At 44.0% G+C, this 17,281-nt stretch overlaps 1 protein-coding gene across 1 annotated transcript in view; it reads right to left on the bottom strand.

The window, feature by feature from the left end:
- Positions 1-2,521: 2,521 nt before the first annotated feature.
- The window catches only part of tut1 (terminal uridylyl transferase 1, U6 snRNA-specific), a gene marked incomplete at its 5' end in the record, with an annotated part of 39,673 nt that continues 24,913 nt past the window's right edge, over positions 2,522-17,281 (bottom strand). The window contains 3 exons of the mRNA XM_080542560.1: positions 2,522-3,300; positions 12,613-13,317; positions 16,091-16,449. Coding sequence (XP_080398686.1) covers positions 3,088-3,300; positions 12,613-13,317; positions 16,091-16,449 — 1,277 coding nt within the window. The 3' untranslated portion in view covers positions 2,522-3,087. The remainder of the gene's footprint in view (positions 3,301-12,612; positions 13,318-16,090; positions 16,450-17,281) is intronic.

Genomic DNA, 17,281 nt, shown 5'->3' on the forward strand with positions numbered 1-17,281 from the left:
CTGTCTCTATTGTGTTGTTGCATTATAACTGTGCTTAAGTTTCTCTTTTGGCAGGACCTGTGACCATACTGGATGCAGAACGATGCAAATACAACACAAAATTTATGGACAGTGTGTACGCCGATAATATGCAAGGAATTTTTCCTGGATACATGGTGTACAGGTTTTTGCCCTTGCTTGCTTGCTTTGTGCCGGTGGTCCTGGCCTCCCCTGGGGGACCGCTGGGTACTGGTAAGCAAACTGGCTAGTAGTCGCTCTATTGGTAGAGGGCTGCAAGGGAATTTTTTCCTGGCTACATAGTATACAGGTTTTTTACTTTTGCCTGCTCGCGGCTCTGTCAGTATTGATTGATTGATTGACTGATTGACTGAACATTTTCATTGTGTGAAGCGCATTGAGTTGCATCTTGTAAGAAATGCGCTATACAAATAAAATTTGATTTGATTTGATTTGATATGTATGTGTGTGTGTGTGTGTCTGTGGGTGTGTGTGTGTGAGTGTGTGTGTGTGTGTGTGTGTCTGTGGGTGTGTGTGTATGTCTGTGTGTGTGTGTCTGTGGGTGGGTGTGTGTGTGTGTATGTCTGTGTGTCTGTGTGTGTGTCCGTGTCTGTGTGTGTGTGTGTGTGGTTGCTCCCTCCGATCTCTAGTTGGGATTCCTGTGGGACAGATGAGGAAATGTTGAAACATCCCAAAAACAGACTCATTTCATGTTCAGCATAATTGGTGCCACAGTGCAGATACTGCACCAATACACACACACACACACACACGACACAGTGTATTGACGCGTGTGTATTGACGCAGTAATTCCAATTCAAGACCACACTTTAGGGAGCGACCAAGTAAAAGACTGTTGGAGAGATGAATCAATCCTTCTGGCAATTACAGCAGGGTTAATTACACCAGGGGTGACTGATTAGTCATCAACAGATCGTGACGTTAGAATTATAAGGTTCTATCTCCATTTTTGTCAAAATTGAGTTTTTTACATAATCTGAATCATTAGGTGTTTATTAATGCCTGTGGTGTAAAAAAAAAAAGTTAGTAATTCATAAAATACAAAGGTTCCATCTCACAAAACATAATGGAATGTAAAAACGTTGTCACTCAATATCTCTGAACTACCCTAAACGGAGATAGAACCTTATCATTCTAAGCTCACGAGATGATACCATCTCTCATGGTGTCTCTTTAGACACACGGCTACTGTGATGAAGGCACAGAGAGATCAAGTGATCAAGTAACCTATGGTACCTTGCTACTATCATCTAGAAGAAGGCTTTTAGAGAGAGATGTTGTGTAACCTCCTCCGTGTTGCGTTGCTGTGGTCAGAGGAAAACTTCACAAAGCTTCAATCTTCTCAGAGGGACAATTACTGACTTACAAAGGCCGTTAGTCAGCCTAAAGAAAAACACCTCTCTATTTCTTTCTCCCCTGGAACAAAGTTGCTGTGTGTGTGTGTAAGAGCCCTTGCCTTCCAGAACAGGCTCCAGAGAGCTCCAGCCCTGAGATGATGGATATTGTTTACTGAATTGTGTTCCATCAAGACAATAGCGACACAACCTTTAGCAGTGCTAGCAGCCCGTTATCTTATATAACACAGCAGCTACGTCATGTCTATGGTCAGGCCTGTAGGCTGCTTCTAGCTACTGAGCTGCTACAGACATCCATAGTGTTGCAACGCAGAAAGGCCTGTTGAGAAGGATTTCTCTTTCATTTCCAATGATGAGACCCAAGCCAGCCATTCGTCAGTGCTTCAAGCTATAGGCCAACAGTACAGAGCTGCCTAAGGTGAGTTCCAACAGGAAACTATGGTACACAACAACCAAAAAAGCATTACGACCGCCAGTGGCCCGCACATAGATTCGTTTCTCCTGCTGTGGATAGACGGTGGATAGATGATTCACTTACTTAGTCTAATGTAATTGTTGCAAGTCACTTTGGATAAAGGCGTCGCTTTGGGTAAAAGGCTAAATGCCAAAAACTGTAATGACAAAAATTGTCTGAGCCAAGATCACATATGAGCGCAGCAGCGCTGGTTAAACGTCCTCCAGCCCTTATTCATCTTCAGCGCCCCATCCCTCCTGATTCCCCCGCTAAGCAGAGATGAACGGTGTTAATGTGAACAGAGGGTGGTGTGTCTCCCTCAGCCCCGGTCTGGTCTCAGGTAATAAAGACTAGCGTCTGCCTCAGTAATTGCTCTCGTTTGTCTTAGCTGTACGAGACTGGGGGGGAGGGGAGGGGGGGGGCTATGTGGACCAGCGCTACACTGAACACTTCTCCTAGCATCCAGAACACAGAGGTATATGATGTTGTTCCTCATCTCCGGTTGTAGCGGTTGATTGATAATGATGCATGTCATATTTCTGACTTCCAAATGGACATGATGATTACGTAAGGCATAGAGGAGAGGCGCAAGGAGGACACAAGTCAACACACTGCTTGATAAAGAGCTTTATTCGAACTTATGAAAACAGTTGTATCATTGAGATGGGTGTGTTCATAGAGGAAAAGTCTGCTACTGGGGTTTAAACCGTCACACCCCACAGAGGAGTGGAACCACAAACACACGTATGGAGGAGGAGAACCTCAAACACACGTATGGAGGAGGAGAACCTCAAACAACCAAAACAAATAACTGAAACAAGAGAAAGAAGAGTTGTATCAGAGGCAAGGCACGATGAACACTTTACACTTTACCCTAATATATGACAAACAAAAGACAACAGACCCTAATCTATCACAAATAAAAAGAAACTCATGACAGCACAATCAATATTTACAACAATATTTGTTCATTGGCTGCTCAAAACATGGCAGCTTTAACATGCACTTCTCTGCACTTCCCATGTACATTTTCCACGATTCGCAAGAAAAACTTTCTTAGGGCAATATTTCTTTGTTTTTCATTTTTACAAAACAAAAGTCTCTTGATAATATGAAAACAGTATAAAAGAGTCCAGCTTCTATTCTCTCTCTCTCTCTCTCTCTCTCTACACTCCACTTTTCCATAAAGAAAAATGTGATTAGCATCAGCACATCTCCTCTTACACAAAAAACAGTCCCACTTTCATATCTATCATTCCTCTACTCCATCTTCTCCATCAGAGTCTCCACCATCTTGGGCAGGAAGCACTCCAGGAAGTGATAGAAGTCCTGGAAGAGCCCTGCCCTGTCATTGGTGGGTTGGAACCTGACAAGCGCCTGTGTGCTCTCTGTCCCGCCCACCACCTGGGCTTGAACCCGGAACACCAGCGGCTCTTTGTCCTCCGGACCCTTCTTCACGATGCTCTCCGTCACCTGAGGGTCAGACAGAGACATGTAACTCCCCTCAACAGCCACATAAACTCCGTAACTAAATCAGCCTACTATCACCTAAAAAACATAACAAGAATGAGAGGTTTCATGTCCAAACAAGACTGTGAAAAACTCATCCAGGCATTTGTTTGGAGTAGACTTGATTATTGTAATGGTCTACTAACAGGCCTATCTAATGGCGCTTTTCCACCAGCGGCCCGGCTCGCTTCGGGTCGGTTCGGGTCGGCACGCTTCGGCACGCTTTTGAACAGTTCTGGTTTTCCACTATACACAACAGACCAGGAACTAGTAGGAGGAGTAGGCGATAGTAGGCGGAGTTACGCGTCATAAAAGCGCGCCATGGTGGTGACGTATATTTTCACGAGACACAACACAGCCACAACAATAGCGACATGGAGGAACTTGAAGCTTTCCCTCGGCATGTGGTATATTATTAACCGTGATTTTTTGGGAGAGCAAGAGAAAGAGAGAGAGGAAGCTATGTACACATAATAAAGTCATGTTTTTTGAACCCTTAAAACCACTGCCTTCACTTGTCTGCTTTATGAACTGTAGTATCATTGTGTGCCGTGTTATTCACGGACAAACACGGTGCCCGGAGGCACCCTTTGCGGGTTAACTGTGATCTACCGTGGGTTAGGATAACAATTCAAACGTGTCCGGATAGGGGAGAGGACAGGGAATCTGAAACCATTTGAATGGTGTCGATACGACACTGTTATCACGGTCTATGACACAGCGCGGAGCGAATTCCCTGGTAGAAATTGGCTGTCCCCCCACTGATATCCTCCATGACGTGCTGCTGCTTAGAGCAGCGGTGAACGCCGGTTCATTGAGTTTACGGTTAAAAGCATATCTTCTCGGGGTGTCAGCGCGGTGGTTAAGGGCTCAAAATGACCGTATACCGATGGTGAAGTTAGCAAATGAGTATTGTGTTTGTACCACCTCCACAGACGGTGTTATTCACGGGCAAAGACGGTAAACGGAGGCACCCTTTGCGGGTTAATAACTTCGGTTTACCGTGGGTTAGGATAAAAATTCAAACGTGTCCGGATAGGGGAGAGGACAGGGAATCCAAAACCATTTGAATGGTGTCGATCCTACACTCCTATCACCGTCGACACAGCGCAAAGCGAATTCCCTGGTAAAACGTTTCTCTCCCCCCTCTGTCAAAGGGAGTTTGAACCAGCAGGCGCGATGCTGCGAGCAGCAGTGAGTGAACTCCCGGTTCATTGAGTTTACGGTTAAAAGCATAACTTCTCGGGGTGTCAGCGCGGTGGTTAAGGGCTCAAAGTGACCGTATACCGATGGTGAAGTTAGCAAATGAGTATTGTGTTTGTACCACCTCCACAGCCGGTGTTATTCATGGGCAAAGACGGTAAACGGAGGCACCCTTTGCGGGTTAATAACTTGGTTTACCGTGGGTTAGGATAACAATTCAAACGTGTCCGGATAGGGGAGAGGACAGGGAATCCAAAACCATTTGAATGGTGTCGATCCTACACTCCTATCACCGTCGACACAGCGCGGAGCGAATTCCCTGGTAAAACGTTTCTCTCCCCCCGCTGTCAAAGGGAGTTTGAACCAGCAGGCGCGGTGCTGCGAGCAGCAGCGAGTGAACTCCCGGTTCATTGAGTTTACGGTTAAAAGCATATCTTCTCGGGGTGTCAGCGCGGTGGTTAAGGGCTCAAAATGACCGTATACCGATGGTGAAGTTAGCAAATTAGTATTGTGTTTGTACCACCTCCATAGCCGGTGTTATTCACGGGCAAAGACGGTGCATAATAGCGATTTTTGTGTTATGCTTGTTGTAAATAAAAGTTCTATGATGCATTGAAATGACATTAAACTAAGATAATACGATGGTCAGCATAATTTTTCGAATCTTTATTAATAAGCTATTACAGAAACTGTAGTGACATTTTCCAAGAGCGAATGTGGTATTTAAAGATGGCGGTTAGCGAAAAAATCTATGAACATGGGATGACGATTTCCATTGACCAATCAACGGTGTGCAGCGTCACACGTCACACGCAGCCTGGCAAAAAGGTTCCGGGTCTAAATTTGGTTCCTGGTATCGAAGGGTAGCTAAAGAAGCGACCCGAACCGAGCCGACAAATGGAAAAGCGCCAAAGAAGCAGGCCAGCCCGGGTCGACCCGGGCTGGCACCGTAGTGGAAAAGGGGCTTAAAGGAGCTGTTCTACTAACAGGCCTATCTAAAGGAGCTGTTCTACTAACAGGCCTATCTAAAGGAGCTGTTCTACTAACAGGCCTATCTAAAGGAGCTGTTCTACTAACAGGCCTATCTAAAGGAGCTGGTCTACTAACAGGCCTATCTAAAGGAGCTGGTCTACTAACAGGCCTATCTAAAGGAGCTGGTCTACTAACAGGCCTATCTAAAGGAGCTGGTCTACTAACAGGCCTATCTAAAGGAGCTGGTCTACTAACAGGCCTATCTAAAGGAGCTGTTCGTAAATTGCAGCTCATCCAAAACGCTGCTGCTAGGGTCCTAACAAAAACAAAGAGGTGCGAACACATTACACCAATCCTGAGATCTCCTCAGGTGCAGCAGCTTTTAGTCATGCTGCCACACAAACTCCCTGAAGCTAAAAATATTTTGCAACAGTTATGATTAAACACTAACACATTCATGTCTTTCATTCATTTCCATTATTTTATTCATTATCTTATTAAATGTTTATCTATATATATATATATCTATTCTCATAATTGTATTAACCATTATTTTAACTATTATTTTTTATCTGTTTACTATTAACTTTAACTTAACTATTTACTCTTGATGTCTTTTTTTAATGCTGTATGTAAAGTACTTTGAATTGCCCCTGTTGTATGAAATGTGCTATACAAACATGCCTTGCAAACTGCTTTCTAAGCTGTATAGGTTTTGCGTAGTTTTTCTGTGTTGTGTTTCTACACACATCAGTCATGTGTATAATTGTAGTATGACCTCTCACAGCCCATCATCAGGCTGCTGATCTAAAGTGTTCATGTTTCAGACGCAGGTGTTTTTGTTGTTGTTCTGGTTTGTTTATTACATAATTCCATGTGTTCTTTCATAGTTTTGATGTCTTCAGTATTGATTTACAATGTAGAAAATAATGACAAAATAATGAAAACCATTGAATGAGAAGGTGTGTCCAAACCTTTGACTGGTACTGTTATGTTATTGTATCTTTTTAGGAAGGCTTTTTATAACGGCTAAATCTGCCGTATTTACATTTTTAATGTTCATTAATATGCATTGTCCCTTCACAAATCAAATCAAGTTAAACTGTATATGTATATTTAAACAAAGTTAAACTGTATATATATATCTTTAAATCAAGTTAAACTGTATATATATATATCTTTAAACAAAGTTAAACGGTATATATATCTTTAAATCAAGTTAAACTGGATACATATCTTTAAACAAAGTTAAACTGTATATCGTTAAATCAAGTTAAACTGTATATATATATCTTTAAATCAAGTTAAACTGTATCTTTAAACAAAGTTAAACTGTATATATATATATATATATATCTTTAAACAAAGTTAAACTGTAGAAATCTTTAAATCAAGTTAAACTGTATATATATATACATATATATATATATATATATATATATATATATATATATTTAAATCAAGTTAAACTGTATCCTTAAACAAAGTTAAACTGTATATATATCTTTAAACAAAGTTAAACTGTATATATATATCTTTAAATCAAGTTAAACTGTATATATATCTTTAAATCAAGTTAATCTGGATATATATCTTTAAATCAAGTTAAACTGTATATATATCTTTAAACAAAGTTAAACTGTATATATATATATCTTTAAATCAAGTTAAACTGTATATATATCTTTAAATCGAGTTAAACTGTATATAAATATCTTTAAACAAAGTTAAACTGTATATATATATATATATATATCTTTAAATCAAGTTAAACTGTATATATATCTTTAAATCGAGTTAAACTGTATATATCTTTAAATCAAGTTAAACTGTATATACAGTGGGTTCGGAAAGTATTCAGACCCCCTTACATTTTTCACTCTGTCATATTGCAGCCATTTGCTCAAATCAATTAATTTCATTTTTTCCCTCGTTCATGCACACGCAGCACCCAATATTGTCAGAAAAACACAGACTTGTAGAAATGTTTGCAGATTTATTACAAAATAAACACTGAAATATCACATGGCCATAAGTATTCAGACCCTTTGCTGTGACACTTGTATATTTAACTCAGGTGCTGTCCAATTCTTCTGATCATCCTTGAGATGGGCCTACACCTTCATTGGAGTCCAGCTGTGCTTAATTATATTGATTGGACTTGATTAGGGAAAGCACACACCTGTCAATAGAAGACCTTACAGCTCACAGTGTAAAGTCAGAGCAAATGAGAATCATGATATCGAAGGAACTGACTGAAGAGCTGAGAGACAGAATTGTGGCAAGGCACAGATCTGGCCAAGGCTACAACAAAAAAATATGTTACACTTAAGGTTCCTAAGAGCACAGTGGCCTCCATAATCCTTAAATGGAAGAAGTTTGGGATGACCAGGACTCTTCCTCGAACTGGCCGTCCGGCCAAACTGAGCATCCGGGGGAGAAGAGCCATGGTGAGAGAGGTAAAGAAGAACCCAAAGATCACTCCAGAGATGCAGCGGGGAGATGGGACAAAGTTCTAGAAAGACAACCATCACTGCAGCCCTCCACCAGTCGGGGCTTTATGGCAGAGTGGCCCGACAGAAGCCTCTCCTCAGTGCAAAACACATGAAAGCCCGCATCGAGTTTGCCAAAAAACACCTGAAGGACTCCCAGACTCTGAGAAATAAAATTCTCTGGTCTGATGAGACCAAAATCGAACTTTTTGGTCTTAATTCTAAGCGGTATGTGTGGAGAACACCTGGCACTGCTCATCACCTAATACCATCCCTACAGTGAATCATGGTGGTGGCAGCATCAGGCTGTGGGGGTGTTTTTCAGCTGCAGGGACAGGATGACTGGTTGCAATTGAAGGAAAGATGAATGCAGCCAAGTACATTGATATCCTGGACAAAAAACATTTCCAGAGTGTTCACGACCTCAGAATGGGCCGAAGGTTCACCTTCCAACAAGACAATGATCCCAAGCACACAGCTAAAATAACGAAGGAGTGGTTTCAGAACAACTCTGTGAATGTTCTTGAATGGCCGAGCCAGAATCCTGACTTAAATCCAATTGAGCATCTCTGGAGAGACCTGAAGATGGCTGTCCACCAACGTTCACCATCCAACCTGACAGAACTGGAGAGGATCTGCAAAGAGGAATGGCAAAAGATCCCCAAATCCAGGTGTGAAAAACTTGTTTGATCATTCCCAAGAAGACTCATGGCTGTATTGGCTCAAAAAGGTGCTTCTACTAAATACTGAGCAAAGGGTCTGAATACTTATGGCCATGTGATATTTCAGTGTTTATTTTGTAATAAATCTGCAAAAATGTCTACAAGTCTGTGTTTTTCTGACAATAGTGGGTGCTGTGTGTGCATGAACGAGGAAAGAAATTAAATTAATTGATTTTAGAAAATGGCTGCAATATGTCAAAGTGTGAAAAACTTAAGGGGTCTGAATACTTTCCGAACCCACTGTATATATCTTTAAATCAAGTTAAACTGTATATATCTCTTTAAACAAAGTTAAACTGTATATATATCTTTAAATCAAGTTAAACTGGATACATATCTTTAAACAAAGTTAAACTGTATATGTATATCTTTAAACAAAGTTAAACTGGATATATATCTTTAAACAAAGTTAAACTGTATATATATATATATCTTTAAATCAAGTTAAACTGGATATATATCTTTAAACAAAGTTAAACTGGATATATATCTTTAAACAAAGTTAAACTGGATATATATCTTTAAATCAAGTTAAACTGGATATATATCTTTAAACAAAGTTAAACTGGATACAGTGTTTCCTCTATATGCATTTATTGGTGGCGGGCCGCCACGAATGAATTTCCTCCGCCACTAATTGATTCAGTCCACAAAAAAAAAAAAAAAAAAGGAAATCCACCTCTGAACATTTTAGCTGATTAAAATATATCTGATCCTAGATCAGCGCTATAATGGATGTTGACTAAAAGTGCACCTAAATCCACGCCCATCTCTCTCTAACCGCTGATCCAAAATCAGATTAATGACATTAAACATTCAGTTGACACAACGTGACACAAGGGCTACTCCTGATTGGTCTAAATGTGAACCGGCACGAGAACCGTGCAGACTAAACCATCCCCGCTCACACCGCTCGGGCGCCTGTGTTTTCTCCTCGCAAATAACGGGCTAAAAGTCACCGGTAGTACCATCTAAAAGATACAAAAAGCTGATCTAGCTAGCTAGGTGCACAAATAAGATATCACGTTAAATAACTTAAAATAACGAAAAATTAAACGAAAACAGCGACAGATGGATGGATTTTTCAAGAAAAAATATGTCCCAGACACTTCAAACATTGCTGAAGCTAGCAGTGGCTATGAGCGATACGAAACTGCATGGCTGTGTGTCGTATTGCAGGATTTAAGTTTCTCTATATATTTCGGGACGAGGAGTAGCATGGCATGGTCGGACCTTCCCAGCGGTGCCCTCGGGAACGAACGGTAAGCCTCGTTGATAGTAACTAGGGCTGCACGATTTGGGGGAAAAATCGAATTGCGATTATTTGGACAGATATCGCGATTGCGATTAATTTGCGATTATTATTTTTTTAAATAGCAAAAAAAAAAAAAAAAAAAAAAAAGAAGGGAGTTTTTGTAAAGTGTGGCCATATCTCCGGCTAGGAAGGTCGTATCAACGTGCAGTTTGTTTGTACGTCTTCAGGGGACTTAGAGGCTCCCTCCTCTAGCACCCCCACAGCCCGAGCTACGAGTGAAAGAACTAAACTTACATTGGGTTGCTTTAAAGTTGGGTTGCTTTAAAATCAAGCTTCAGATTAAAACATGTGATGGAGCATTACTAACCTGACTCAGGTGGTTTGTTTCACACAACCATCTAGGAAAGCTTAATTGGAAGCTGTTTGGAAAAGGGCAGGTACTTTCAAAAAATACTTGGCAGGTGATTGGATGAATCTGTCTATCACCTATTTTCAGAGAGCATTACCACATGATACCATCAAACTATTAACTGCTCTAATTCTAATGCAAGGATGAGAACTTAAAAGATATGAATTGTATATATGATAACCTCATCTCATCTAGACAGGTGGCTACTTTCTAAGATGATCCAGCTATTAAAATGATCATTTGGGGATACACTGTGACTATAACTGAAAGGACCACATCTAGATGACTCGGTCAACAGTCGAACTGATGAATGATAGAATGGTGGTCTCTGACTATGGAGCACAGACACACGTCACCTTGACTTAGGAATCTGTGACATACTTCAGCCCAAGGCTAGGCTAGGCTAACCTCTGCGTCTTTAAAGCCGGCTGGTATGAACGAATGGTATGAGGTTATGCATACAGGACACATTCATGTTTGACAACAGAACAGTTAACTTCCATGTATCCATAAGCCTGCTATACTATATAAACACCAACCCGCAGGTTGCTGAGACTGTCAACTCTGTGTCTGTACTTTAACGCCGGGTTAGCATGAGTAGCTAAGCTAAGCTACCGTCTCGAAGACTACAAGTTAGCTAAGCTAAGTTTAAGGCTGGACTAACAGCACCGACATGCACTTGGCTGGTACAGTTAGTATAGTGAAATTGTACACTTACCTGTCGCAATTATAACATACTAACGTTTATCATACGTCCAGTCCAGTAAGCCATGTGGTGTCTAATTGTCTCCGTTACGTTAGCCCAAAGTCTCATAATAATTGGACTGACTGTCGTGACACAACCTATGCCTGCGTTCGTAAATTCGCTCTGAGAGCGCCGGGTTCAAAGTCATAAAGAGACCAAGTAATTTGATTGGACAAGAGGCATTCCATGAGTGCTGATCAAATTTCCAAAAGAGGTTTTAATCTCAATGTGACTTCCTGGTAAAAAAAAAAAAAAAAAAAAAAAAATCGCAGGCAAATCGCAGGCTTTGCGATTAGCTAATCGCATCATTTCAAATCGCGATTTCGATTTAAAATCGATTAATCGTGCAGCCCTAATAGTAACATAGCAGTGGTCTAGTATGTTAGCTCCTCTGCTGGGGCATGACACCTGTTGTTTGTAATTGGGAAGTTCTGTTGGTGTGATTAAAATCGCAGAGCACAATAACTGCTGCGTCGGGATTAGAGTTTTCCACAGAGGAGATGTAGGTAATACTTGGGACATTGCAATTGAAATTGCGTTCAAAGAAAAAACACACACACACACACGCAAATATTGACAGTAGAGCTTGGCTTGATAGTGTATATCCCCACTGTGCTGGGTCGCCTCCACACCTGGCACCACAGGGGCCCGTTAATAAGACTGCTGTCTGTGGATTAGTTCGAAAAAAATGTGTCCAATACAACGTTGTAGTTGTTTAGTACAAATGGGTCTATAGCAGCTAGGTAACATTAGTCCTGTATCAGAGTTGTGTTGTTGGGTCTTGTAGCAGGGTTGGGTTAGCTATAGCAGCTAGGTAACATTAGTCCTGTATCAGAGTTGTGTTGTTGGGTCTTGTAGCAGGGTTGGGTTAGCTATAGCAGCTAGGTAACATTAGTCCTGTATCAGAGTCGTGTTGTTGGGTCTTGTAGCAGGGTTAGCTATAGCAGCTAGGTAACATTAGTCCTGTATCAGAGTTGTGTTGTTGGGTCTTGTACAGTTGCTCAAAATGCAGATAAGAGAAAGTATAGGCTAATATCAAACAACAATCCTAGAGATGACTAACTCAAACGTACGCATAACTAAATAAAAGCAGGCCAACTAACGACAGCTACACGCCCTCAACTGGGAACATAAAGGATAAATGAATTTTGCAATCGAACGTGTCCTACAGCGACAGCTGGTCGTGCAAATCAGGTTTTGTGAAGATTTTTGTAGCATTTTTTTTTTTTTGCCATCCTCCCTCTAGTTTGAAATTAGGTCGTTGTTTTGAGCGCGCGTGCGCGTTTCATGCGCGTGCACGCGGGGAAAAAAATCGCGCGCGGACAGAGCTATCCGCCACGAATGGAAAAATTCCTGGAGGAAACACTGGTATATATATCTTTAAACAAAGTTAAACTGGATATACATCTTTAAACAAAGTTAAACTGTATATATATCTTTAAATCAAGTTAAACTATATATCTTTAAGGCATCCCCACCTGAGTCTCCAGCTCCACGCTGCTCCCCTCTGGCCTGGCGTCCGTTACCTTGGTAACCAGCTCCCTCCTCACCTTCCTGCGGCCCGCCCACACGCGGTGTCTCTGGGCCCAGGTCCAACAGGGCCCCTCCGGGCCTGACCCAGCCTCCGACCCGGCCTCTGACTCCGGCCAGCTGTCCAGCCTCAGCCTCTTCCCACGGGGGGACACGGAGGCCTCGCTGGCTGCCTCGGAGGACAGGCGCCTCTTCCCCCCCCCAGCAGGTTGGCCCAGGGGGCTGCAGTCACTACTGGAGGAAGGGGGGCGACCCCCACCCTCTCCTTTGTTGTTGTTGTTGTTAGTGGAGGTGTCCAGGTCTTTGTCGTTAGCGGAGTTGTCCAGGTCTTTGTTAGCGGAAGTCTCCATCATCTCCTCTGACACGGCGGACGTGTTCATCACCCCCACCAGGGCCGCCTCTTCGGGGGTGGCCGCGCTGCACTTCAGCACCCCCTGGAAGACCCCCTCCAGGGCCGCCGTCACCCTCTGCAGCCACAGTGCTCTGAAGCCCCCCTCCCCGGCGTGGTGCAGCTGGCTGCGGACCCCCTCTGGCAGGGAGGAGGGCTGGAAGGGCAGGCTGATGGTCAGGCTCTTCTCCCCCCCGGAGGGAGACGACTTGGGGCGCGGCCCCTCAGCCCCCCGCGGGGTGAACAGACGCATCAGCCCCCACACCTGGAACCAAGGAACGCCTTTATTAGAAACCAGATAATAATAATAATAATGATAATGATAAGAAGAAGAAGGAGGAGAAGGAGAAGGAGAAGGAGGAGGAGGAGGAGGAGGAGAAGGAGGAGAAGGAGAAGGAGAAGGAGAAGGAGAAGGAGAAGGAGAAGGAGAAGGAGAAGGAGAAGGAGAAGGAGAAGGAGAAGGAGAAGGAGGAGGAGGAGGAGGAGGAGGAGAAGAAGGAGAAGGAGAAGAAGGAGAAGGAGGAGGAGGAGGGGGAGGAGAAGGAGAAGGAGAAGGAGGAGGAGGAGAAGAAGGAGAAGGAGAAGTAATAATCATAACTTGTTATTTGTATAGCACTTTTCCTGCAAACGTTGCAGCTTAAAGTGCTCCAATCATTATATAATCATAATTTAATTATTTAGTCATATAAAGGCAATATTAAAAAGATGGGTTTTTAGTCTTGACTTGAACATATTTGCTGAGGTTGCATCCCTAATGTAATCTGCCAGTGTATTCCACAATCTGGGTGCATATGCAGCCAATGCAGCCTCACCAAATCTCTTCTTTTGTACAAAACAAGTGTCAGAAGACCTGAGAGCTCTACTGGGCAGATATGCTAGCAAAAGGTCTGAACATATTCTGGTGCTGTGCCAGTGAGAGCTTTATAAACAAGCAGAAGGATCTCGAAATCTATTCTGAACTTAACAGGAAGCCAGTTAGGATGACTAGAAATTATTCATATATACACTGCCAAGACATCAAACATTAGGTCGATTCTCTGTGTTAAGTCAATTGAGACTAAATGACAATGAACTTTGACTTGATTTAACACTAGAACAGCCTTGGGTGAGTAAATTTGTTTTTATATCTTTGCACACGATAACATTTCAGGACTTTTCCTAGATATGTGCGTTCTACCACCCAGTATCCTTCCATTTTCAAAATCACATCAGGGTAAGCTAGTATGAAGCTATTTTTGCAGTTTTTCTGTAAAGGAGGTAGGCTAATTTACAAGACATCCAACTAGTGGTCGTTGTGTGTAAATAGCAGCTTCCCGTTGTAAAGACTATGGTCATTTGACCCCCGATTCTTCTTTCGTATATCATCAGATGGCCAACTCAGTGTTGTGCAGCCACGCCCTCGTCTCCGGTCCTAAGTCGAGAAGGCCAGCTTCTGAGGGTGGGCTGTATAGGGGAGCAGCCGGAGATTATGTGCTCAGCAGTCTGTTCAGGCTCGCCACACTCGCATGCCGCACTGTCCGATAGGCCCCACTTCTTCATGGATGACTTGAAGCGTCCGACCCCAGAGCGCAGGTGGTTCAGCGAGGTCCATAGATGGCGTGGCATGTCTTCTCCTTTCACACCGCCTCCTGGGTCCAGGATGTATCGATGGATGCGGGAGGGCCCAGCCGTCTCCCACGTCTGTTTCCAGGATGCTGCCAGCCAGGCGTCTCAGTCCTCAGGGATAGACTGTAGCATCTCTTGTGCTGCCTTGTTGTAGGGATGGCGAGACTTGAGCCTGCATGGTGGTGCCGGTGTTGTTGTGGCTTTGTGCAGGATGTGCCAGTCATGCTTCTGGGCTTTTCTTGCCAGGGCGAGGGGGGCGAGTCGTCCTGTCGGAGACTGGCTGGGGCGATTCCAGCTAGGACTGGCAGGCCCACAGGGGTGGGCTTCAGACAACCAGTTACTATACAGTTGATGACAGGATCTATCTTGTTGACATGTGGACTTCTGCTCCAGGCAGGGGCGCAGTATTCTGCTACGGGAAGGACCAGGGCTTGCGTGGATATGCATAGGGTCTGGGGAGAAGCTCCCCAAGTCGAACCTGCCAGGCGGCGGATGAGTGAGACCCTTGCTGTTGGTTTGTCCTTCACTTCATCCAGGTGTGGCTTGTAGGACAGTGTCCGGTCCAAGCTTACGCCGAGGTACTTGGGGGTTTGCTGGAACTCCAGGCGGTTGTTGCCAACATGCACGTCCAGTTCCCTTCTTGCTTCCCGATTGTAGAGGTGGTAAGCTGCAGTTTTGTTTTGCCCATGCTGAGCTGAAGGTGCCACTTCTGGAGATAGGCTGCCAGAATGCCCATGTCTCGGTTGAGGCCATCTTCCATCGCCTTCCATGTTGGGCATCGAAGCATGATGGCCAAGTTGTTGGCTCGATGCGGCTGTGAATCAGCCTCTCCAGGATCTTATATGGGACACAGAGCAGAGAGATGGGCCTGTAGGACTTCGGGTCTTCGAGAGGTTTGTTTGGCTTTGGCAGGGCTATGACGGAAGCACGGCGCCAGGTCTTTGGGAGCACACAAGGTTGTGTGAAGTTTTTGTCAGCATCAGTGAAGCGGCCATTTGTGAGTAATGAGAAATGGTGCAAGACCAACTCATGAAACAAATGTCGCCAAAGAATCATCGAGCTGGCAGACCAAGGTACAAGACAAGGTCAAGACCAAGGCTGAGAACGTCCTCTTCAGGACAGGCGGTCACCCCCAACGTCGAAAACCAAGGTCTATCGGTGCTCCAACTCAACGTCGAGGGCATCAGAGGCTCTTATAGTAGATAAAATAGGCATGGCTGTTCTAGTATTAAAGGCTGACATGTGAACCCAGGACAGTCACCTTGCCCTTAGCAGACATTAACCCAGGATAGACATTACAGACATTAACCCAGGACAGACATTAACCCAGGACAGACATTAACCCAGGACAGACATTACAGACATTAACCCAGGACAGACATTAACCCAGGACAGACATTAACCCAGGACAGACATTAACCCAGGACAGTCACCTTGCCCTTGGCAGACTTGCGTTGGTACTGCAGGCTGCGGCAGTACTTCTCGGCGTCCTGACACTCCTTCTGGAAGTTTCTCTTGCTGCGCTCTGTCACGTTTCCCGCCACGTTGTGTCTGAGCTCGAACGGGTCCAGCAGGTTGAGGGCCCCCAGCTTGGGGCCGTAGGGGGGGGCCTGGGGGGAGGGCTTCTCCTGGGGAGCCTCCTCCATGGCTTCCCCCCCGCCCTCCTCCCTGCCATGGGCCCCGCCCCCCAGGAAGCCCGTGATGGGCAGGGCGCGGGCCTCTCGGAGGGAGATGACGGAGCTGGCGAAGTCGAACTGGGCGTAGAAGGAGAAGAACGCTGGCAGCAGCACACCTGAGAACAGACATGTCAACATCAGTTTACTCACCAGTCAGCCATCTTATTATTGTAGGCTCTGGGTTCTGGAACTCTCTACCCAAGGATAAACATTTTTGTTTATCTGTTAAGCACTTTGGGCGGCTTTTTTGTCGTTGTAAATGTGCTATATAAATAAACATTGTGGATTGTGTTGTTGGTACGATATGGAACCTGTAGTGGTGGAATTCATCAGAATGAAGAGAAATAATTCAACAGTATTGATGTTGGTGGGCGTGTGCCACAGGTCGTACCAGGGATTCATACATCTGGATCTTCCCCGTGGCTGGGTGGCTGGGTGGGTGGGTGGCTGGCTGGGTGGGTGGGTGGGTGGGTGGGGTGCCACAGATTAACCATTCAGTCAGGAGTTTTAACTTGTATTATTCAGTCAGGAGAGTCTATGAATAATTCACACAACAATCCAATGGGTTTAAGTATTTCTCCAATATAAATGTTAGGTTCTGCCACAGTGACATACAGAGGTGCTGTATATAAACAGACGTTTAGAATTAGAACAGAATTTGCCATTTAGCAGACGCTTTTAATCCAAAGCGATTTACAATTACTAATTACAGGGACAGTCTCCATGGAGTAACTGAAGTGCCTTACTCAAGGACTAAACACTAGTGGTGGTGTTCCCAGGTCTTACTCAAGGACTAAACACTAGTGGTGGTGTTCCCAGGTCTTACACAAGGACACACTAGTGGTGGTGTTCCCAGGTCTTACTCAAGGACACACTAGTGGTGGTGTTCCCAGGTCTTACTCAAGGACACACTAGTGGTGGTGTTCCCAGGTCTTACTCAAGGACACA

Source organism: Nansenia antarctica, assembly GCF_963989245.1.
Source record: "Nansenia antarctica genome assembly, chromosome: 11".
NCBI classification, from domain to species: Eukaryota; Metazoa; Chordata; class Actinopteri; order Argentiniformes; family Microstomatidae; genus Nansenia; species Nansenia antarctica.